This window comes from Chlorocebus sabaeus, chromosome 8 (assembly GCF_047675955.1).
Source record: "Chlorocebus sabaeus isolate Y175 chromosome 8, mChlSab1.0.hap1, whole genome shotgun sequence".
Taxonomy (NCBI): Eukaryota; Metazoa; Chordata; class Mammalia; order Primates; family Cercopithecidae; genus Chlorocebus; species Chlorocebus sabaeus.
The window spans coordinates 106,839,322-106,864,983 of record NC_132911.1 but is presented as its reverse complement, the minus strand read 5'-3'; the positions used below and the strand labels follow the sequence as shown (position 1 = coordinate 106,864,983).

General features: G+C 37.3%; 1 protein-coding gene across 1 annotated transcript in view; it reads right to left on the bottom strand.

Moving 5' to 3' along the window:
• Positions 1–823: 823 nt before the first annotated feature.
• The window catches only part of ATP6V1C1 (ATPase H+ transporting V1 subunit C1), a 51,567-nt gene continuing 26,728 nt past the window's right edge, over positions 824–25,662 (bottom strand). Inside the window, exons 4-13 of the mRNA XM_008001268.3 lie at positions 24,933–25,018; positions 22,749–22,843; positions 21,087–21,178; positions 19,918–20,016; positions 17,962–18,030; positions 10,831–10,923; positions 10,651–10,744; positions 9,069–9,166; positions 7,450–7,576; positions 824–5,213 (exon numbers count right to left, since the gene is read on the bottom strand). Coding sequence (XP_007999459.1) covers positions 5,118–5,213; positions 7,450–7,576; positions 9,069–9,166; positions 10,651–10,744; positions 10,831–10,923; positions 17,962–18,030; positions 19,918–20,016; positions 21,087–21,178; positions 22,749–22,843; positions 24,933–25,018 — 949 coding nt within the window. The 3' untranslated portion in view covers positions 824–5,117. The remainder of the gene's footprint in view (positions 5,214–7,449; positions 7,577–9,068; positions 9,167–10,650; positions 10,745–10,830; positions 10,924–17,961; positions 18,031–19,917; positions 20,017–21,086; positions 21,179–22,748; positions 22,844–24,932; positions 25,019–25,662) is intronic.

Here is a 25,662-nt window from a genome sequence, read left to right as displayed (position 1 = left end):
ATCTAAATAGTTTATGTAAAATATGGCAAGTTGTGCTGGTGAAAAAAATAAGATTTGTCACAGGACTTCGTGGTGAGGTCATCCACATATCTAGGAACTAGCAAAATACATGAAAGCTGCTCTTGGGATTTGATATTCTAAATAGTTCCTGTTCATCTTCTAGTTAAAAACAAATGACTTTCAAGTTCAAGGTGGCATCATACAGTTTATTCCTTCCTTTGTCCAACATCAACCATAACCTTTGCTGCCTCCAACTCCTTTTTTCACTTTCATCTTAATAGCCCTTTTCTGGGGGGGAGGAAGCCTTCCTCATATAAACCATTCTTTCAAAGTCTGTTTTGGTTGTTCCTTTTTACACTTTACAAGCAGTGATAAATCATGTCCAGAATGAGTTCTCAATTAAAAGATGAAAATGTGACCTTGATCATCTTAGAGTTTTTGCAAATTTCAACTTGATATTCTATGGCCTTCCAAGGGCAAAAGACATCTTTATTGATCAATTTCTGCTGAGACAGAACTCTCCAGTTCTACTGATTTAACGATGTGGAATATTTCTTCAAGTGACAGTAGTAAAAGCTGATTTACCCATGAAGATTCTAGGAAGTGTGGTCTCTGTGAATAGAGAGGAATCACTATTTGAATGAGACCTCAAGATGCTTATAAATTCTAAATCAACACCCAAATCTGAGGGTTCAGAGGAAGAATCTTTAAAAGATAGTATCCGATAATAACTGACTAACCCCCAACCTCTGATTCTCCTGAGTATTTGTTTAAAATGTAGGTTATTCCTCGGATCTACTTAAGACTTTAAACCACATCTCTATGGAGTTTGGTAATGAGCATTTTTATTCAATTCCCCAAGTACAAGCCCCAGTGTACACAATAAGCAATTTCAGTTTTGAGCAACTGCCAGAGAAGGAATGTCCCCCTTGTGTTTGTTGACTGCCTTCTGATTTGTTTGAAAGCCTTTTTCTTCTTGCATCATCTTGACCATTCTTGGTATGAAGGATGTTGTCTTGTTTCTCCTCAGTTTCATCTTCTCCAGAAGAAGAAACCATGCCAGGCGGCAGTCTCCTACTGTTCATGGCTTCATGGCTTTACTCTGTTCCCTTTTTCTCTAACAAGTCATCAGCTCAGATCTAAAAATACTCTAAGGGTAAATCCACTGGTGAATAAAATGGTTCCAATGTCCCATATCCCTTTTTTTAGAAAGCAAGAATTGCCTGCATATATGAATCTAAAGAATCAACTGTTATCTATGCTAGAAAAATAAAGACCATGAACAAGTCTGCAATATTGAAATGGGTGAACATCAATTTAGAGACAAGTACTAAACTAGGAAAGTTTTTGCTAGGTTTCCTCCAGAACATAATACCATTTATAGACCTTCTAGGACAAACCATCTTTTATTGACATTAACAGAAGAAGATAATCACATTTTTTATAAAGGCAGGCAAAGTTTTCATTATAAGCTGTTCTATAATATTTGTATATGTGGTTTTTAACCTTGTGCATATGCTACTTTGATTTCTTCAACATCTGAGAAGGAAGGAGAAAAACCCCATATCTAGATCAATGTCCTATATTTTATTTCCAACATTTGGGACTAATTTTGAAGTAAGAGCAAATAAAGGTTCACATTTGCTGAGTATTTGTTATGTACAAAGTATAACTTTAAAGGTACTACTGGATATGCACTCATTCAAAAAGCTGGAATATGTTACACAAAGATTGGTTCCACAAAGATCTTTTGTCCCACGAAGATTTCAAAGTGTGGAATATGTTCCACAAAGATTTTCTGCTGAAGAGCAACTTCAGCTGGGTAGTAGAGAGGTAGAAAAATCTCCTAGGTTGAATAACTGAGGCTACTAAAATTGGCATGCAAACAACTAGACACATTATCTAACCCATCACAGATGAAATGTTCTGGACTCCTGGGTTCCTGCCAAAAATAATAGCAACACAGGCCAGGCACAGTGGCTCACACCTGTAACTCCAACACTTTGGGAGGCTGGAGGCAGGAGGAACCCTTGAGCTCAGGAGTTCGAGACCAGCCCGGGCAACATAGTGAGACCTCATCTGTGCTAAAATTTAAAAAATTGGCCAGGCATGGTAGCGCAAACATGTAGGCCTAGCTACTTGGGGGGCTGAGGTGGGAGGATTGCTTGAGCCCAGGCAGTCAAGGTTGAGGCTGCAGTAAGCCCTGATCATGCCACTGCACTCCAGCCTGGGTGACAGAGCAAGACCTTGTCTCAAAACAAAACAAAACAAAACAAAACAAATAGCAATACAAGTTAACATCTGATTCTCCATACCTAATATCTTTCCTATACCATTGTCCATCTCGGACTCAGGTCAAGGAATGTGTCTGGCTCATTCATACAACAGTTGAGTGTGGGGCGGGAAGTGTGACACCCCGCAGTCAGAAATCTTAGGTTCAAATTCTGACTGGCTCAAAATTTGTAACTCAACAAAGAATTCACTTCTTTGACCTGAAGTCTCCATACATGAAAATGGGGACCGCCAGTGCTCCCTCCATGAACACCACAGGGAGGGGCCGGGAGGATGGTGTGGATGTGAATGATCCCTGACAGACGCTCAGTAAATGTTTAATGAGTCTTTGTTATCTAAGCACTATCCTCAAGGAGAACCAGTAGACTCCTCGGGGAGGCAAGTGGCCTGGGACAGTCCCTTCCCAGGAATGGTGACCGCCACCAACAATATCAATAATCCAGCACAGACTGGAGCTCAGTGACACAAACTGCTCCGATGTTATGTTAGACACAATGACTTCCTTCTAACCCTCGGACTCTACAATGATGTGGACCTGGATTTTCCCAAATTAAACACAGTGAAAAGGAACTACATGTGTTCCCCAAGGGCTAAGTACCTGCATCAGCCTCTCAGTGCGCCACTCGCAGCACTCTCTGTGCACATGGGGTCACACCGACTCACCCCAACGTCCCTAATGAGGTGGCCACTCTAACCATGCCCATTTTCCAGAGGAGGGACTGGAACTCGGAGACCATTCTGCCCAGGACAACACAGCTCGTCGGCAGCAGAGCTGGGGCCTGGCCTCAGAGCATGCGCTCAGCCACTCTGCTATAAGTCCCCTGGCGGAAACCACAGTGAAAGTCCCGTAGTTTCGACATATGCTGGGATTTTAAACTTTGCGCAGTCTGTACCTATTCTCATGAGAACAACAGTAAAGTCTAAATAAAACCTTAAAAGTCACTGTGTGGCTGAGCTCCAGGTTAGTGACATGTTTTTCTTAAAAGTCAATTTATTGTCAAAACATGCCCCCCTATGATAGAGAGAGTGGCCCCATGTTAAAGATACTAAGACTGAAAGAACATGTGCAAAAGAAGACCAAAAAACAGAATTTTCTGGTATCAAAATTTTTCACAGCTTTCTCTTGTCCAAGGAAAAACTGAAGATAAATCCACACTCCAAACATGTCTTTAGTTTAGAATTCTGACAGATGAATTGGCAGTGAGTGTCAAAAACTTAAATGTACTAACCTATCACCCTGCAAATTCTACTTCTGGGATCTTTCAGAAAAACTAATACAAGTATACAAAGAAATCTATGCAAGGATGCTGACTGCAGCAGTGTTTGTTAACAGCAAAAACCAAAAACAAGCAGACTAACCATTCACTCGGCTAAACACATGATGGCAGACACTCGATGGAACACCATGTAGCTGGTTAAAAGAATGAGGTAGCTCTAGCTTCACTGACATAAAGGATTATCTTAGATATACTATTAAGCAAAAAAGCAAGTGACAGAATGTGCATAGTATAATCCTATTTTATTAAAAATAAACTCTGTGTGTGTGTATGTGTGTGTGAGAGAGAGAGAAGTAAAGACATAGAAAAGGGTCTAGAAAAATACATAAACTTCCTTGGGAGGTGGAAATTGATGGAGGGGGTCTCTCATGTTCTACATTGTGGACGCTTGTATTTGCTTAAAGTTATTTATGAAATAATATAAAATTTTGAAACAAAAGATTTTGGAGGCTAATTTTCTAAAGGGAATAGCACAGCTTAGACATGCCCCTAAACTGAAATGTAAACTTCTTTTTCCCATTTGCAAACCTGTAAGTACATAGTAAGAGAAGCATTGCCACAAAATCCTCTTTTAAAAGCTCTTTCAGGACACTACACTAAGTCATTCATTTCTGAGATTTTAAAGGCCAACAATGTCTCTATTTTCAGACTATGTCACAAATGACATAAATGCCAAAATTATAGATCTTAAGAAGAAAATACGTAAAAAACAGATTTAGACAAAACAAATGACTAAAGCTGCATAGTTCTGCTAGACTTTATTCAAAACTGGCCCTATACTTATTTGAGAGACCTAAAATTCTAGTGTTCAAATGTAAATACCCATCATATACTGAGAAGTAATCTTCAAATTTAGTTCTGACCCAAATTTGGCTCAATTAAATCATACATCAGATAACACAAATGGTTACACCTCAGCATATAACAAAATCCTGGAAGTGTCATAGCAAGCGAGCTATGACATCATTTAACTCTCAAATCGAACTGTAATCTTAAGTTACAGACACCACAATACGCCTTTGCATGGTAATTTTATTCCTCCTGTGGGTGTTGACAGTGCTCATTGATTGAAATGTGAAACATTCAGAAATCCCATACCTGAAGATGGTCACATATTCTTTACATCACGATTCAGTAACTATTCAACAGTTATGTCTACTAAATACAGTGAACAAAACAGTATAAATGTTTACACCATTCCCTTGTGAACAGGGCTTTTGTGCACAATGGTAACAAATGGAATTAATGCATACCATGATATCAATAAGGAAAAGACCTTCTCTTTAAATAAACTATTCTGTTTATAAATAAATTCTGATTTTTTTAGTACACATTTACAGACCTGATCAATAAAAAGAAACTATATATATATATTTTTTCCTTTAAAAAGAAAATGTTGAGATACAGACCACTGTGGGAGAATTCACCTAGGAAAGGGGGTCAGAAGCAAGCAAAGGATACTAGAGGTGAAAGTACGACCATACTGCAACTTATTTCTGTTAGCACACACCAACACAAGGACAGGATTGTCGGGGGAGGAGCCCATTTTCACTTGAATTCCAGCAAGTTGCAATCAATCTTGTAGTACACATAGGGGTAGTATTCTTGTTGACTCAGGTTTAAACCTGGAATATCCATTGGAGCCTATGGAAAAAACAGACAATTATTCAATTTTGTATTTACAGAACTCAGAAAAAAAGAAAGCAAGTATTAACATTTACCTTTTTATTGAACATCTACTCTGGGCTAAATGTATGCAGTTAAGGTTAATTTATCTAAGTTAGACATTATTCCCATTTTGCAAATGAGAAAACAACCTCTGAAAGACTGACTTCTCCTAGGAAACACAGACAGTAAGTGGTAAAGCCAGGTTCAAGCATTCTGACTGCAAAGCCTGCATATGTATTTAGCATGATCCCACCAACCTTTTTTATGTATACTGTAAAAATTAACTTTGTAAATCTTGGACTTAGAATACTGAGTTGATGCGATACAAGACTTACAAAATGTGGAATAAAAATAACGCAAGTATGATTTAAAAGTAATGCCTATTCTGTAATCTCAGCACTTTGAGAGGCCAACGCCTTGAGCCCAGGAGTTCAAGACCAGTCTGGGCAACATAATGAGACTCTATAGCTACAAAAAATAAAAATAAAAACATTAACCAGGAGTAGTGGTGCATGCCCATAGTCCCAGCTACATGGGAGGCTGAGGTGGGAGGATCACTTGAGCATAGTGGTTGAGGCTCCAGTGAGCCAGAATCATGCCACTGCATTCTAGACTGAGCAACAGAGCAAGATCTGATGGCAAAACAAAAAACGAGCAAGGATAACACTTATTATATATGCATGTTGTCAGAATTTACTGCTAGAACATTTATGTATCAAATAATTAGACCTCTTACTTTATCCACAATTTCATGAAAGCGTAGCAAGTCAGCCAGGTGCAGTTGCTCATGCCTGTAATCCTAGCACTTTGGGAAGCCGAGGTGGGTGGATTACTTGAGGTCAGAAGTTCAAGACCAGCCTGGCCAACACGGCAAAACCGCATCTCTACTAAAAATACAAAAATTGGCCAGGCGTGGTGGCGGGCGCCTATAATCCCAGCTACTTGGGAGGCTGAGGCAGGGGAATCGCTTGAACCCAGGGGGCGGAGGTTACAGTGAGCCAAGATCATGCCACTTCACTCCAGCCTGGGCAAAAGAGTGAAACTCCATCTCAAAAAAAAAAAAAAAAGAAAGAAAGAAAAATAGAAAAAGTTTAGCAAGTCATTTCCTTCTATCAAGAAAAACTGATTTTTCATAGCTCTAATTAATGCCTATGTGAGATACTACCATCCACCCTAAACTTTTAAAAAGAAAAAAAAAAAAACATCAGCAAGATATTTAAAACCAAAAATATAAAATAAAAGCCTACTACAATTTTTTTTTTTTTTTTTTTGAGACAGAGTGTCCCTCTGTCACCCAGGCTGGAGTGCAGTGGCGCAATCTTGGCTCACTGCAACCACCCCCACCCGGTTCAAGTGATTCTCCTGCCTCAGCCTCCTGAGTAGCTGGGACTACAGGCACCCGCCACCACACCCAGCTAATTATTGTATTTTTAGTAGAGATGGGGTTTCACCATGTTGGCCAGGTTGGTCTCGAACTCCTGACTTCAGGTCATCCACCCGCCTCAGCCTCCCAAAGTGCTGGGTTTACAGGCATGAGCTACCATGCCCGGTGGCCCACTACAATTTTAAATAGCAATAACAAAGAAATACGAGTAACTCTGTTTATATCTTCTTTTGTTTAAAAAATAACACTTTCGTTTAAAAGAAGATATAAACACATATATTTATTTTTTGGTCTGTTTTTTTTCTTTTTTCAGATAGGGTCTTGCTACATTACCCAGGTTGGTATCAAAGGCCTGGGCTCAAGTGATCCTCCCGCCTCCACCTCCTGAGTCGCTGGGACTACCAGCATGTGTCACCATGCCCAGATATTCCATTTTAGAAAAATGAACCTACCTTGAAAATACTCATCTATTGACTCTCGCTTCTACCAAATAAAATTAAAATAACTGCTTATTTTCTTCTTCTCTGGAATTTATAGTTTTTATAAATAACTAGTATCACTGGTTTCTGTATTTCTGCAGCTATAAACATCTGATACACAGCAAGATAACTACCAGCTTGTAGAAATGCCAAGAAGCAAAACACAGCTATAATTAGTATAAAACAGGGTAAACGATGTAAATTACTATGTTTATATAACAAATTGAGAACCTCAAAGTAATAAAAAATGATTAAGTATCATACTTACTCTCCCTTTTCTATCTTCTTTCAATCATTTTTTTCTGAAATTCACTTCAATTCTTACTCTACTGGGCTAACATGTACTTACATCAATAATAGCTGCTGCACTGCTGTCTAGATGTTTATACAATTCATGTAATACTTCTCTCAGTTTCTTCAAAGTTTTCTTATTAGGCTGAAGTAGCATTGCTTGGAAGTTCACTGGCAAGCCATACCTTACAAAAAAGCAGAAATACAGTATGCAATACAAGCAAACATGTAAAGAGATTTTCTTTTCAAAGCAAATATTCTCTTACTCTTTAATCATGGTTAACAGGGAGACAGTATCTCACTTTACTTTTACAAGTTCAACTAATATATATAGAAACTGAAACTAATATACACAAAAAACTTTAATATAAACAGAAACGTAAACCTTTGGTACTCACTGTCCACTAGAAATCTCTAAGCCAATTGCTAGGAATTACTTCAATTACCATTCCATTTTTTTCTTCTTTTGAGACGGATTCTTACTGTCGCCAGGCTGGAGTGCAGCGTTGCAATCTTGGCTCACTGCAATCTCCACCTCCTGGGTTCAAGCCATTCTCCTGCCTCAGCCTCCCGAGTAGCTGGGATTACAGGCACACACCACCATGCCCAGCTAATTTTTGTATTTTTAGTAGAGACGAGGTTTCACCATGTTGGCCAGCATGGTCTCAATCTCTTGACCTCGTGATCTGCCCACCTTGGCCTCCCCAAGTGCTGGGATTACAGGCGTGAGCCACTGCACCTGGCTTACCATTCAATTTTTAAGGTAATATATGAATATCCTCAGGAAATAATAAGAAGTAAGGTCAGCAGATACTTTTATGGTAATAGCATGAGGTTACCCACATCTACTTTGAAAATTTGAAAAAATTTTAAAATAGTGAGCATAGTTACACATAAGTTTTGGGGTGTTTTTCTTTGTTTTTTTTGTTTTTTCAGATGGAGTCTCACTCTGTTGCCCAGGCTGGAGTGCGGTGGTGCAATAATGCAGTGGTGCAATCTCGGCTCACTGCAACCTCCACCTCATCTGCCTCAGCCTCCCAAGTAGCTGGCACTACAGGTGCCTGACACCACACCTGGCTAATTTTTTTATATTTTTAGTAGAGACGGGGTTTCACCATGTTAGCCAGGATGGTCTCAATCTCCTGACCTCATGATCTGCCCTCCTCAGCCTCCCAAAGTGCTGGGATTACAGGTGTGAGCCACTGTGCCCGGCCAAGTTTTGGGTTTTTAAAAACTATTTCTAATATGAGCAACCCATACATAGGATCAGAATGTGATGTTTTAAGTATCTCAAAATATAAAAATACTTTAGGTTAATATGAAATGATTCCAATAAGTCATCAGCATAGTATGTATCCAATGACATATAAAACATCTGAAAGATCTTCCTTTTAAACAAATATTGGTTAATATTTAATCTACTTTTAAGTACCTACACAAGAAAAAGAACCTGAGGGTACGGCAGCATAAATCTCTTTTTCTAAACTTGGGGCTAAAGAACAAGACTAATATGCATTGTATAAGCTGTATGATGATACTGACAACCTCTGTCTCATGATTGGCCCTTTGGTTTCTCCAAACCAATTTCCTATTGCTGGACTCTGTTATAATAAAGAGGTCCAATGTAAGGAATCTATGAACTCTTCAGTTCCAAGTTTGACAATTAACTTTCTTTACCTTAAAACAGACTCAACAAAAACCCGTAATGCTTTCACATGAATCCATGCAATAAATGCTTCACTAAAATTCACTTTCAGCCACCGTACAAGTGGTCCCTATAAAAAGAAAAAAAAAATTACCACAAATTTGGTCTTAGAAATAGCAATTAGATAGACCAAATTTTTTTAAGTGACTACATATTAGGAATCTATAGAAGAATTAAGTCATATAATTCACTTTCTACATGTTTCACTATTATTCTCATTATCTCAGATATTTTACCTTAAATTAGATTAAAAGGTTAGCCACTACTGAGTGATCTCAACAGATGCTAAAATGCATTGAAACAATTCACTAACACAGAAAAAGGTACATATTTTAATAAAAGTAGTTAAACCGGTACAAAATATAGAAATGCCTTAGGTTTGAAAATCAAAATACAAAGATCTGAATTTACTACACAATACTCTAAAACATTTAATACATGTAAAATAAAATTCAACTTACAAACAACTTCATAACAAAGATAAACAGTTATGTAGGCAAGTCATTTAACAGCCCTAGCTCTTAGTTTTCCCATCTGTAAAAAAGGGAGTTGGTCTAGACATCTAAAATCTCTTTACATTCTAAATTATATAGTGTAAGTTCTTTTTAAACTTCATATATTTAGTACGATTAAGCGGATTTTAAATACCTTCTCTCTCGATACTTAAAAGACATACATTAACAATTCAGCTAACACTTACTTGGATAACATTATTAGGCTCATTTGGATGTACAAACCAATTAATTTAAGCAAAAAGGAATAGCAAAACAAAGTGGAAATCTTCGGTCAAAATACCTATTCTGTAAAAGGATTTTGGGTTTTCCCTAAAAAGCTGGTTATTTTGGACATTACTTGGAGGAATTAGTTTCCTCCTAGTTGAGATGATATGGCTTACAAAGTACCTGGAAATAATTTTCAGTATATCCCTTCATTTCCCTTCACATTATTAAGAGAAACACATTTTCACTCATGTTTCCCTTTCCAAACAAGCTTTTAGTCTTCACAGTAATCCCACACTTGAAGATGGCAAGAAAGTTAACACCATCTTTCATTTTCACAATTCCACCTGTTTCCCATTACACCTAGAACACACCAATTCTCCAACAGTTTCAATACAAATTGCTTCAATAAAAGATTGAGGCATTGAACAAATCTGCCTCAAGAAAGTGAAAAGTCTTACTGAAAAGAACTTTGTTACTTAACTAAAATCTCCCTTCACCTACAAGGACGTTAACCAGAAAACTGCATTTAAAAGTAATATCTGATATGGATTTAGGTGGAGTAATTTAAGTATGTATTTTAAGGTAACTATTCTATTCGATCTAAGACACATGTAAGCTTTAGAAGAAAGCTTTCTTAGAAATAGAATAGTTATCTCTAGAATAGTTAAGCTCTAGAGGAAATTCATTCTAATTATCCAATTAAAAAAAAAACAAACTAAAATCGAATGTCTTAAAACCAAAGCAGATTTTTACTTTCTTTTAAATCAAAGGAAAGTAATACCACTTTTTCTTCTGCTTAATATTGATAATACTAAATATTTAAAACACATACAAATTGTTTTTTCTTATCAGTAGAAAGCCTGTTCATTTCTTCTTTATCTGCTTTCATTTCCTCTTCGTTATACTGGAAGTCACGAACAATGAATCTAAATTTGGGGGAAAAAAACAAAATTGTTCATGTTGTATACAGCTGATCTAACAAAGTAAATACACACAAAAATAATCATCTTACTTGTTTTCCCTGGCTTTGTGTCTGAAGTCATCAACTGCCTTCCTAAACAAGGTGACATTACACAGGTAACTGTCTTGGTCCTCTGAAAGAACACTATGGAAAAAAAAAAAAAGAAGTCCATTTAAAGATTTATACGTATTGCTGTCTTTCATATTAAGGGCAAAATTCAGAAACAGGTGGAAGAGAAAAGTAGGGTATAATAGCCCTTCCCAAATTACCTCAAAGCTTTTCAATGTGCCTCAAACACTGAAGACACTGAATGTTTATGATTTATTTTGCTAATGATACTTTTTTTCTTATTAACCAACAAAATTAGACATTAACTCCAGTAAAGCATCCAAACGCTAAGAACCACACTTTTCAAACAACATTAGCACCAGGCTGCTTTGTTTCCAGCGTCTCCTTGATATAAGCACACTTTTCTGGAAACCTAATTCTTTCTTCCTTTCTCCAGGCCAACTCAGCCCCACTGAGGCCCAGCCTAGCCTCTCTGTATTGCCAGTACATCAAACCTTGGATCTTTCCTTTGCTCCCATGACATCTCTCAATCAAAAACTGACAGGCCAGGTGCAGTGGCTCATGTCTATAATCCCAACACTTTGGGAGGCTGAGGTGGGTGATTGCTTGAGTCCAGGACTTTGAGACCAGCCTGGGCAACATGGCAAGACTGTGTCTGTACAAAAAATACAAAACCTAGCCAGGTTTGATGGTGCACGCCTGTAGTCCTAGCTACTCAGGAGGCTGAAGTGGGAGGATCACTGAAGCTGGGGAGGTTGAGGCTAAGTGAGCCAAGATTGTGCCACTGCACTCCAGCCTGGGTGACAGAGTGAGATCCTGTCAAAAAAAAAAAAAAAAAAAACCTGATGAACACAACTGTCTAAATAATCTCTGAATAAATGCGCTTGTATGCATCCCATGGCTCCATTTTAGGCTTCAGAAGGTCCCAGTGAGGTCAGAACTTCCATTCAGTCACAGCTCCATGGACATCACTGGAAAGACCTTTCTAGATACAACTGCCAGGAAATTTTAATGGTCATTTAAATCTGTAATACCTTGGGTGAAAGTCCACTGTTTGAAAGGGGAATGGTATTGCTTGTGATAGTATGGCCCAAATTTGGCTTTCAGAATTTACCTACAGTGCCTCCTGTATAGAAGTCCTTACGTGAGGTCCACGAGGCTGCACGGGCAGCTGTTTCACAGGGATAACCTTGGGGCAGGGAATGTTACTGAGGGGAGTCTCTTCTCCTTTCTATCTTTCACATATTGGAGGTCTTCTAATGTTTAGTATTTTTTAAACAGCTTTACTGAGATATAATCATTATACAGAAAACTGTATGCATTTCATGTCTATAATCTGAAGTGTGGACATACGCATATACCCATGAAACCATTACTACAATCTAGACAATAAATATACCCCTCACTACCAAAAGGGTCCTGTGTGCCCTTTTGTTGACTGTTTTCTTTGTTTTTTAACGTTTCGTTTTTACTTACAATGTGGTACTTCTGAAATCAGAAAAAGTAAATTTTACAAAATGGAGGAATGCTGGGGAATTTAAAGATACTATATTAAAAAAATTTTAAAGCAAGTGTAGTTTTTCCTGAAGCCTAAGAACCACCTGGTTAGCCAAGTAAATTCAGGAGGCAACTACAGTGTTTAATCACAGGATGGCTCTAAGTACTGAATCTACCCCACTTCTGGTCAGCCAGCCAGCAGGGGCACCTCCCTAGCGAATGACCAGCAGACAGCTCTGGGAGTACTGATCACTGTCATTGCTGACACGCAGAGAAAACGCAAGTACTCTGGATTTAGAACACTGAAACCTCCTGTTAGACTGTATCTTCTCAAAATGATTACCCTTAGGTTCCTGCTCCTGGTATGAATCAAACCCAATGAAGGGCAGCTACCAAGTGGACAGAGCTCGATTAAAAAAGCCGTTTAAGGATCTTCTGCTTTGCCAAGATTTACTCAGTGATGTGTGAACTGCCTGAGATCAAAACAAATCCAAATCTAACTTGCAGGCTATTTCAGAGCCACAAATAACGCTTCACCATTAGCATACTAATCTTTTAGTATCCAACACTTTGCTGTTTTGAAGACCCTTCCAAAAGCATTTGGTGCTTGACACGGCCCTGTGTCAATGAACAGGTTACCTATTAAACAAGTTCCTAGCTATTGTGCAGAGATCTGGGACACAGCAAATTCCTATGGTTTACTCAAAATCCTGATGGTGATAAAAGTCAAGATAAAACTTCCATCTCACCTTATAACTAAAATTTCTACTCTGCCATCTTATTATGAAAAATAAATAAAAGCCACTTGCTTTTCCTCTTTCCCCTAAGGAAAGGTATTTCTTAAAAACTGTATAAAAAAATAAACTATGAGTCTTTACTATAATGGATTTGTAGTCATTTAACATGTACTAAGACTCTGTAATGCAAGTGCTTGCTAGACATTACTATAAAACTAAGACAGCATTTCCTGATCTCCAGGTATGGGTTTAGTAAAGGAAATAGGCATAAACAAGTAACTGCAATACAGAGTTGTAAGTGCTGCAACAGAAAATATACATGATACACTGGCGAATTAGTTACTTTATCTGAGGGGATTCAAAGGAGTTTTACCAAACAGGTGATATACCAGGTTTCCGGAAGTTTGAAAGAAAGGCAAAAAAGAGAAGAACGTTCCAGACAGAACCCCATATGCAAATGAATACAGATGTGGAATAGCATGGTGCATTTGAGGAATTGCAAGAAGTATGCATAACTGGGGCTCAGCATGGTAGCTCATGCCTGTAATCCCAGCACTTTGGGAGGCCAAGGCAAGCAGATCACTTGAGGTCAGGAGTTCGAGACCAGCCTGGCCGACATAGTGAAACCTCATCGCTACTAAAAATACAAAAATTAGCTGAGTGTGGTAGCACATCCCAGCTACTTGGGAAGCTGAGGAAGGAGACTCACTTGAATCTGGGAGGCAGAGGTCGTGGTGAGCCGAGATCACGCCTCTGCACTCCAGCCTGGGTGACAGAGAGAGACTGTGTCTCAAAAAAAAAAAGAAAAAATATATATATACACATATATGGCTGGAATACAGGGTACAAGAAGGGTGTGTGTGTGTGTGTGTGTGTGTGTGTGCGCGCGCGCGCGCGCTGAGTGCAGGCAGTCAAAATGGGGAGGGACAAGCAGGGTTTTAGACAGGGAAGTAACACATTTGTATGTCACAAAGGTGAAAACAGCAGCAATGTGGAGGACTGATGAGAAGAGAAAATATCAGAGAAAAGGAGACCAGCTAGGGTCAACTACCATGGTCCAGGCAAGGGATGAGGGAGTCAGAGCTGGAGCAGTGGCAGTGGGTCTTGGGGGAGTGGGGAGAGTAGATTTAACCATATGAAATTGTAGATATTTGACCATTTTTTGACCTACAAAACAGCAATTTTTAATGGTTCAACCAAATACTATGGAAGGTGGAAATGCCACAACTCATTAGACTAATGCAGGCGGGGGGCCTGTTGGGGTGGTGGGGTGCAAGGGTGAAGGAAGATTCTAAAATGACTATCACACTTGCGGTTTGGATCACTGGGCAGATGTTGCTGCCATATACTTCAAGGCAACGAGAGAGTTTGAATCTGAGATTGGGGCGTCAGTTACCTAGGAAATACCACATGAAGTGGTCCAGTAGGACCCAGGTATGTGAGTTTGTAGATGGGGGGAAGGCTGGCCACAGATAAAGATTTAGGGGTCCGAAAACTGCAGTTGAAGTTAGAGCCATGGGTGTGGTTGAAGTGATACTGAGAGGAGAACAGATCATCTCCCTCAGAAACTCTGAAACATAGAGAAACTTCTGGACAGTGGCCAGTATCATTTTTCCTGCACTTCTTAGCTAGGCTGTTCTGCTTCACTGGGGACTCCAGATCCCTAAACAAGAACTTCTGTGAAGCACCCATGAGTTTGTGATGTTGCTTCCAATGACACAGAAAAGGCAAACGTTAACCAGTGATCTGGTTCAATCAGACTATTTTAATAAGCAAAAGCAGACAAAAAATAAAAAAATAAAAAAAAAGGAAAGTGGTAATTCTGAAAGGACAAGTGAAAAGCACCTCTTTCTGAAGTGTTTCTACAAAAAAAAGCAGAACAACAGCCCAGCCTCCACTTCTTTGTCCACAGCCTTGACATGGCATTTATATACATTGCTGCATTTAGCCTCACAGTAACGGTAGTATTTCAAAACTGTCCAAACTTTGTAGAACATTTTACAAATAGTTATATTTTGTGAATTTTAAAATTCTTTCAGGTTTGAGGACAGTTAGAATAACAGATTGAAAAATATTAGATTGGATATTAGAATAAATATTTTTCAATCGATTCTACCTCAGAATTCCACTTTCATCTTCACTACTCCCAACAATAATCACTCAAGTTATCATGCCAAAAAGTGATGTTACTACCATAATTAATTAACTTGTGTAAAGCACATAGAACAATGACCAGCTCATAGTAATTACTTAGAAATGCTGGGTGTGATAAACCAAAAATTCAGCATCAGGTCATAGAGATCTTTCCTAAATGGCAGACAAAATTCCAGGCTCACTCAAAAAAGCCTATTTGCCCCTACATGAACTGCACGTACTCTTGATGGTGCTATTTGACCTAGTGCTATGTTGTCTCTGACTAAATTTAAACAGGTAAGTTTTTGAGTCAGTGATTCTAAATGTACTTTGAACTGAGAAATAGGTAGAACAGATGTTTTCACTGAGCAAGGAAAGGCTGGGAGCTCTCAGAAGATTAGTGTGCACTTACAAGTCATTTGCAAACAAGTCTTGACTGCACTAAACTGTTCCCTGCCTGAAATTTGCCCTTTAAACTACTAGAGTGACTGTCCAAAGATCTAAATCTCTGATGGAATATTTTTAAAGTCCTTCTATCAGAGTAAATCTGAGCTTACTTAATGAGCCTACATACTATCTGGACATCTGGGTTGGTGTATGTCCGCCACTGGAGGACATTCTGTGTGCACCGGGTCCTCATTCTCCTCCTCCACCTGCCTCCTAGACACAGAGTCAACCTCTATGGCTCTAATGCCCTACAGATCTGTCAGTATCAACAGCCTAAGTGAGACACTAGTATGAAGACACAACTGTAGTCTTCAGGTTACCATGTGAAGAGCTGGTATGAATGAAGGTATTCCCTCAAATGAAAAAAAAAAAAAAAAAATTCATGATAAGCACAAGTTTGTTGTTTCATTCCTAAAAGATCAACATTTGTGAAAATACAGTAACATTATCTTGTATTTTGAATACTTCATCAAGCCTTAAAATATCTTCATAATATACACAAGGAAGGGGCTATGTTCATTTACAGACAAAGAAAATGAGGCCAGAGAAGTTAAAAGACTTACCCCAGGTCACACAGCAAGTTGGTAGCAGAACTGAGGCAGGAGAATAGGGTCTGGAGGCAGGGAACCTAAGGTTGTTTCACCCCGATTTCCTAGAACTAAATTGAAAGGAAAACCCTAACTTTCCATGCCTAAGTAACAAAAGGACCAGAGGCTACTCCTTTTGATCTTTCCCGCATGGCAGATGGGAAATTCGCTGTCTGCAACAAATCAGACTGATTCCAGGCCAAGTCTTCATTTGTAGAGAAGTATAACTTTGTAACTTCACCCTAGCTTCTGATTGGTTGCTTTCTGCAACCAATCAGATGTTTGCACAGAAGTGTGACCTTTGTAACTTCACTTCAGCCTCTAGTTGGCTGCTTTCTGCAACCAATGAGACTGACTGCAGGCTACCACTTCATTTACATGAGGTGAGCATGAAGTGGCCAATGGGAAACTTGTAGGAGTTATCTGGACCCAAGAAGATTCTGTATCTGGACCCTTGAGCCACTGCTTGGTTCGCTCCTACACTGTGGAGTGTACTTTCTTTCGTTTTTAATAAATCCCTGCTTTTGTTCTTTTGTTGCTTCATTCTTATTTTGCTTTGCTGGCCATTTTGTCCAATTCTTTGTTTAAAACACCAAGAACCTGGACAACCTGAAGTCACAACCCTACCGTTGACAGACCCTATGAGTGACATATTCTACCGGTAATAGAACCAGCAATAGAACTCAGATCTCTGGGTCCAGGACTCTTTCCATTATATTAAGCTACTTCCCACATAACACAATGAAACTGGAAAAGAAAATATTTCATGGGCCTGACCTTACTAATTCCACTTCTTTACTACCTCCTATATCTTCCACCCTGCTGCCTCCCCTTGAAGCATATATGTATCTATAAGAATCCTTTGGGGTGGAGATACACTGTATTTAAATTTTCTCAAAGAATGGGTGGAGATACACTGTATTTATATTTTCTCAAAGAATATCTGGTGTGACAATGGCAGAACATGGAAAAGTGACATGGAATAGTGTTAAAAGGGTACAGGACCTGGAGCTAAAAGATGTGAGTTCTAGCCCTAACTCTGCCATTGGACGCTTTACACAGCCATATGCCTCAGGGAACTATTTAAGCATTTTAACTTCTTCTTCCATGAGAATAAGAGTGATACCTGTCCATGCTTCTTCACAGACTTGTAAATTTCAAATTAGGCAATGCATGTTAAATCTATAAAATTAAAAAGTGTTTAATAAAAACAGGTTTGTTTTTTAAATAAAAGGAACATACAGATTGGGTAAAATCTAAGCTCAAAGTGATGGTGAACATCTGGAGATAAATACGGCAGTCCAGTAGCCATTCTGGTACACTTCCTTTGCCAAGTAAAATGAGGAATTATAGACACATAGTAGGTATGCAATAGTGAATAAAGAATTTTCAAAAGGCAGCACAGTGAGGCAGAAAAAGTACCACACCAGACACCTAGGTTCTAGTTCTAGCCCTGCCACAAATGAGATGTGTGACCCTGGGCAAACTATTAATACCGCACCGGCCTCAAACTTCTAAGTCTATAAACAGGAGGTTGTCAGACTGTGCCAAGTCCCTTCTAGGTCTAAAATTATTACAACTAGAGTTCACAGAACTCACTCATGAGGTTAACTTATCACAAAGGCAAGACAGCAAACATATTTCCTCAGCCAACATTCAAACTCTAAAAGGAATTCTAGGAACCAAATGGTTTTACAAAAACTTCTACTTACTTGCTAGACCTTGGAACTACCATTTCGGCTAGTGTTTCATACTGCTTAATCCAGTCGTTGTGGTTTAACCTGCAGGAAAGGTACAAGACACATTGGAAAAGAAAAACAAGTCCTATTTCCTGCCATATCAAGGAAGAGAAAAAAATTATGTGACAAATAGGAAATCTGGCTATAGTAAGTAAACTCCAACTCTATGTAACAAAAAAAAACTCAGATTTCCTACTGAGAATGAATTTCCAATACACTGAGTAATGCAGGAAATACAGATCACCGCCCTACCTCCAGTAACTACTGCAGAAGAGTCACATCCTAGAACTACATTTGGAAAGGAAGTAAAGCACAGTATAGATTCTAAATTATTTTCAAGCTGCATAGTTCATACGTACAGTGCCTCATTTTTAAAAAATGGTCATGCTAAAATCACTATCATTCCTGCTCAGTGGCAGTTATGAAGGACTGAAAAAAACTGTATTTATGGAAAGCACAGAGTACCATGAGGTAGTAAGTAAATGAAGTGACAGTAAACTATGTTGCCACAAAGCATTGTGCAACAACCTTCTCTAGAGGCCACTGGCTTCCCAGGGTGTGGGGAGAGACAACTATGTTTGAGATTGAAAACAAATAATTATAGTGTTGATGGGCCAGGATAGAGAATAATTCATCATGTAAGATATCTTAGGTCCTATGTTTCAATTACGAGGTACAGAAAACCATAAAAATTTCTGGTTTTGACCCCGAGTTTTAAATAAAGGTTGAATCAGTCAAATATTTTATCTGGGCAAAAGTTATTTTCCTACATAGTATAAAAAAGCACAGATACACAGAATTTGTTATAAATAATCAGTGTTTCAGTGTAGCAGAGAGGAGTTATGTAACTAGAACACAAAATAAAACTTCTGGAGTGAAATCCTTAGATTTAAGGCCTTCTCCCTCTGCAAAGAAAAATCCAAAAGGTAGCTTACGGCAATAAAGGGGGAAAAATGCAGAACTGAGATAATATTGTAGCCACTGCAAATTCCACGGAGGCATCATTTTCTAGTACTCCCAATCTCTGAACCAGATAAAAATGCAGAGCACGGCAAGGAAGTCTTCATGCAATGATACTCTGAAAAAGACCCAAATCTCCCACCTGAGTTCGGATCCCCCAAACATTCCCTGATAGCAAGATTTCAGTGTAAGTCAAAAGTGAAACCATTAATAGTGCTATACAGACACGCACACAGTCCAGGTCTTCCTACAAGTACCCAAAGGTTTCACTTCATTTCATTCAAGATTAACTATGATCAAATATTAAATAACACAGAAGGCCTAATCCTAAGGAGATTTCAAAGGTTGTCTAGTCCAGTGGTTAGCAAACTATGCGCATAGCCAAGCCTGTTTTGTAAATAAAGTTTTATTCAAACAGCCACATCCATTCATTTATATATCATCTATGGCTACTTAAGCTATAACCACAAAGTTGACACAGTGGAGTAGTTGTGACAGAGATCACATTGTTTACAAAGCCTACAATACTTACTATCTAGCCCTTCATAGAAAAAAAATTACTAATCTCTGCTCTAATCCATTCTTTGTGTCTTACAGTGCTTAATTCATCCTAACCAGTCATAAAGATTTTTTGGGGAAAAAATGCAAAGACCTATTTTGAGAAATCTTAAAATCTGTATTTGTTAAACAATCAATAATTTAGCATTACTTAATGTTTGAATGAGCCAACTCTACCAAGTTGCTAAATTTTATTTGGAAACTCAATTTATAATTGAAGTCTCCATTGCCAGGTTATGATCTAATTTCTACTTTATGTGCCACATGAGCAAATGCTGATTGACAGAATGAATGGCAAGGTTATATTTCTTTTACGCTTGGATTTTATGGAAAACTTCAAACTACAATACTAGATACTAACATTTTTCTTGTATTTTAACAAGTAAAACCTTTTGTAATAGAAAGACTTACTTGGGAACTACTACGAGTAATGTGACGAGATACTCTGAATCAAGAACAAAGTCATCCTTCTTCACAATTTCTGCTAGACTTCTAGTTAGCAAACTTCCTCTGAGGAATTAAAAAAAAAAAAATCATTAGGCTGATAATTATGTGCTTCTGTAACACAAGTAAAGAAACAGTAGGCTAATCACTTTCACATATACTATATATACATTGAGAGAGATTAGTCCTAGTTAAGAGTTTTACTTTGTAAGGAGTCATCATTTAGCTGAATATACCCTACCCTGGCAACCAAGGAAATATCTTCTATCAAAATTTGCCTCTAGTGTTTTGTGTTTGCTTTAATTATTATAACTCAGCTCTTCTCTTGCCTACATATGTAATATCTTGACTGGAAAAGTGCTATCTACTCATTAGATATCAATTAAAGTTTATTCTATCATATAATTATGAAATTATGTCATCTAAGCACACCACCTTCGGTGTTCTTCCCTCCCTTGGGTATCACCTGATACCAGGTAATTTTGGTAGCTAACCCAATAATTAACTCTTTCAAATCAGTCTTCATTTGCCTTCCAGTAATCACTTTGCTATAATAAATATGTCTTGCCCTGTTTGTATCACTCATAGTATCCAACCAACTTTCCCTCTAGGATATGAAGGCACAACTTGAATACTTTCATGCTTAAAGCTGCACTTGTAGTAGTCATAGTACGAGGGGATCAACCAAAACAATTCAGTCCTGTTTTTAAAAACCTAATGAGTGAAAAACCTAAACTCTGAAAACAAGTAAGAGAATAATTGTTACATCATAAAAGGATTATTCTATAGTTAAGTGATAGGTAATTACTATGCAGTTAAACTATGATTTCATTTAAAACAATTAATTTTAGACTATTTTCCAATGAAACATCAAATGGATAAAGGGATACGCCAGGACCCAGTTCACAAGTATTAGTTATAAAACAAGTATAATAAATCAGCCTCACATCTGTTTTGACTAGTCTGAATTCTATAAACTTACCTTAGTGAGCTTTTCTCCATGAAGTAAAAGAAATACCATTTTGATTATAGAAACAACATAAACTGAAACTAACTAAATCCCAAAAATATCTCCTTCGGTGTATGCTAGTGTGCTTCCCGAGTTCTTAATACTCAAATATACTTGATCTGCTTACGCATTCTTTCGTTCCAAATTCTGAAGATTTCCTTTCAGGTTATTGTATGCAGATGCTCGAGATTTCAGGTCATTATCAATCTGAGTTACTCCCTTCGAAAAAGAAGAAAAATAGACAAAATTTTCCTAAATCTGCCTCTACTAATACTAACAAAGTAGCTAAACTTTAACTTCTACAAAAAAACCCACTAGTTTCTAGTGTAAGAATATTCTATTATTTTAAAAGCACGACTTTAGGAGATCATTTAAAAAACAGTCTACTTCATTTTTAATATAATTTCCACATAAATCTTTTCTACTAAAAATAATGTTTTAGTCCACACGTATTTTAATTATTATTATATTACTTCTTAAACCATGGAAATGGAATCTAGGCTACTGGGTTTGGAGACTACTAATTACAAGGCTTCAATTCACAAGACTGAAGGATATTTTCCAAAATAAACTAAATTACATGAAGACTTTTAATTATTGCAAACATCACTATTACATAGAATATTTTTCTATGAAATTAAAATTATAGTTGAATTTATTCATAAATGTTACAAAAGCTGCTTTTTCAAACGAATACTAAACTAACTACATAGAGAGAAAATGTGAAGTAAACAATATTTGAAGAACTGACTTTAACATAGTTCTAGCATTATTAGCTGTGTAGCACGAGGGTAAGTCACTTCACGTCTCTAAGCCTGCTTCCCTATCTACAGCAGCATCAGGGAGCAAATGATCTACTCCTTAAGGATCCAGAAAATAAGGCTCAGTCACAGTAAGAACACCACTTTATATTATCAAATAATGTAAAATAATAGTTTCTTAAACTATAGTCATCAAATTATATGATGACTTTAGTTGAAATCTTTGATAGTCTATTTATTTACATTTAACTATGTAACACACTGCATAACTAAAGTTACTGGGAGCAAAGGAAAGTCTGTCCAATAATTTACACTTCTTGCCCCAGCCAGGTCAATAAGAATGCTGGCAAACAATTAACAGGTCCTTGTCTATTTGTCTCATTATAGTTACTGTTAAGACTTTTATTCCACAAACAGATCTTGGGGGAAAAAACAGACTTTTACATTTCTTCTCAAGTTCAAGGATTTCTCAATATAAAAGGAGTTCTTGGTGAGTTCATGCATTGGCTTCAAGATCCATGTACTCACTGAAACTACATAATTATGTGGCACATGAATAGGGGAATTTTTCCAGGCAGAGGATCAAAACTAAATAGTCGGAAGGGGTCAGAGAACCCATAGGGTTTAATGTTTGAACAAGTACACTATGCACACAAACATACTTCAGTGACTACTATCACCTACCTGAACGACTAAGAAATCTTAATAGACTCCAATTTCCTATTCTACACAATCTCAGGTACCCTTAAAATTTGTATAAATAATACAGAATTTTCACACTTTCTTAAACACTGTTGATGTAATATTCAAGTTAATTACATAACTAAGTATACAATTTAGATAATCTATACATGAAAGTGTTATACTTTTTAACATCTTTTAATGTCTAAAGTTGTAGTAAGGATACCCTCTATCTGTGACATATAAGTTGCCTTATCAAAACCTAAAAAGTATTTCATAGTGAAATTATAAAATAAGCAAAGCCACTATAAATCAATGTGTCCTACTTGTCTCAAGTATTATCTTACCTTGGCAATTATTTCAGAAATATTTTTCAGGGATTGCTTGATTGGGTATTTGGCCATATCCCACTGGAACCTTGTTATATAAGTAACCAAGTCCACTGAAATAAGGGAATAAACTAATTACTGAAGAGAAGCAATAAAATTGTTCAGTTTTTTACACAGCAATATATTTTAACGCTGAAATCGGCATTGAGGAAATCAGCAAAGATGTCATTTCTAAAGAATCCTGATTAAATGTGAACTATATTAAGTAACATGGATTAATCAAAATTTCTACCTTGTAATCTCTTCTTACTCAAAATGTAATACAAATTAAGATGCTCCTTCTAATTTGATTACTTTAAAAATGAAATATGTACATATTCCTAATATGCTTCATACGTAGGAGAGACACACAAAGATTAAGAAACTACTTCAAATTGTCTCCTCGACAAGTAGAATTTCACAAAAGTATGTTCTTTCTTTGATAACTTACCCAAGCAAACTGAAAATAAACTTGTCTGTTAAAACCATGTGATGACTGTTTCCAGGAGTTCACATTTTAACAATTTTCAAAACATGGACCCTTTCACTTTCAAATGGAAAGAATAAAACATGCAGAGCTAAAAAAATACTCAACAACTTATTCCTCGGAAGTTTAGTAATCAAAGTGACTTCACCCCTAACGGGATCAAGGACAGTGAAACCAAATGGCAATTATGGCAGCACTCACTGACAAAAGTAATTCATATAAAAATATCTTTCTCTTCTCAGTATCTCCTTACATAATACCAGTGAGTCAACAACACAGATGGTATTTCCGAAAGCAACTCTATCTGGATGCACTGCCCCTCTTGGTCAACACCATTCCACCTACTAGACTGACTGCCCTAGTTCATAAAATACATAGAAGATCAGTAAGGACAACACAAATTAACTTATTAATATCTAACATACCTTCTGTTCTTTCTCAAAACACAAATTAACAGACACAGTAAACAATGAGATCAGAATTACTTTGATAACAAAGAGCAAGAATAAGTTACTACATTTTTAACTGATTAAATATTTATTGAGCAGCTATTATTTGCAAGAAGAAATGAGATTTCAGGAACACTGGATTTAAAATATAGTAACCTTATCAGAGTAGGCGATCCTGTAGAGAATGAAAGGAAAGCGTTATTTCCTTCTTTTTTTTTTTTAAGAGACAGGGTCTTGCTCTGTCACCCAGGCTAGAGTACAGAGGTACAATCATAGCTCACTGCAGCCTTGAACTCCTGAGCTCAAGCAATCCCCTCTCCTCAACCTCCTGACTAGCTGAGACTATGGGCATACGCCACTACATTCAGGTAATTTTTTTCTTTTTCTTTCTTTCTTTTTGTTTGGGTTTTTTAGAGACAGGCTCTCCCTACGTTGCCCAGGCTTGTCTTGAACTCCTGCACTCAAGCAATCCTCCTGCCACAGCCTCCCAATATGCTGGGATTACAGGCGTGAGCCACCATGCCCAGCTCATTATTTCCTATTATAATGACATATCACTAAAGATGGGTTTAATTTTAAATGAAGTAAAATGCTAAAATGACATTTCATAAGAAAATAAAAAATGCAAGTACAAGTGAAAACAATGGGGTCAGAATCATCTTTATAAAGTCATTACTACATAGAGCAAACTCTATATAAATACTGGCTTCTATCTACAGAGAAGTCAGTAAGCTATTTTATGGGTATTAAGTAAAGAAATGCCAAAATCATATTGGGGGGAGGCACTATTCTGCAATAAAACTAATAATTTCTGTTCTAAGGCTTTAATAGCTATATACTATGAAATACAAAAACCTACATAAGACAGCAGGTATTCAACTGGAACAATGCTGAGATATACAACTTGGAAACTTGTAAATGAGTGAACAAATAGGTCCTGGAAAGAACTAAGGCAAATCTTTACAATACTGCTCTTGCAGGGGACTTGGCATCATATCATAAGCCATATTATATATTATGTAAGACTGTCTTCTACTAGATTATGTTTCAGGGAACAGGATGTACCTGGAAGTATCACCAAATTCAGTAATGATAATCGTACTTTAATGGCTTTCTATTGTATTTAGTGTCCTTTTCTATAGACTTTTTTACATTACTTTTTGTTTCTGTAGCTTAGTTATTCACTTTATATGAGTTAATAATGATCAATCATGAGCATTAGCTTACCTCCATTAGCCAACAGATTCTCTTGAACTTTGTCTTTACTATCTTCCAATACATCAGCCATGTATTGAGCCACTTTCTTAACCACTCTGAGGAGGAAAAAAAATTAACCATTTTAAGGAAAAAGATCTAAATTGCATTCTATATGATGAACATATTATATAAAGACATGAGTTTGACTATGTATGTTCCCATTATACCTATCCACATAATATACAATAAATGGATTTTACCTTATAATGTCTTAAGGATAAAATGGACCAAGATTTTGTTACATGCAAAAGTCAACTGAGTAACTGTAGAGTTTTAAGGATACTACATGCAGTGTGTCTACTAGTCTAGAAAGAAAGTGGTGGGAAGCTAGTGAGAAGCAGTCTGTAAAGAGGCATATATTTAAACGCCAAAAACTGGACAATGCAAGGACCAAGAACAAAGGAGGTGGCCGAGAACTAGCACTCACCATATTCCTGCGACATGCAAGACACTGTGGTTTCCCTTAGGAAAAAAGGGATCTTACAGGCAAGAGAACGTAAACAATAGTCATGATGAAAAATTAGGTCCTACATTATTAATTAATTGTTTATTGAGCATCTACTATCTACAAGGAGCTATGCTATAGAGGAAGCCATAATGCCAAAACTATTAGGTTGGTGCAAAAGTAATTGTGGTTCTGCCCATTACTTTAGAAACAAAAAAATGGCAAAAACTCCATTACTTTTGCACCAACCTAAAC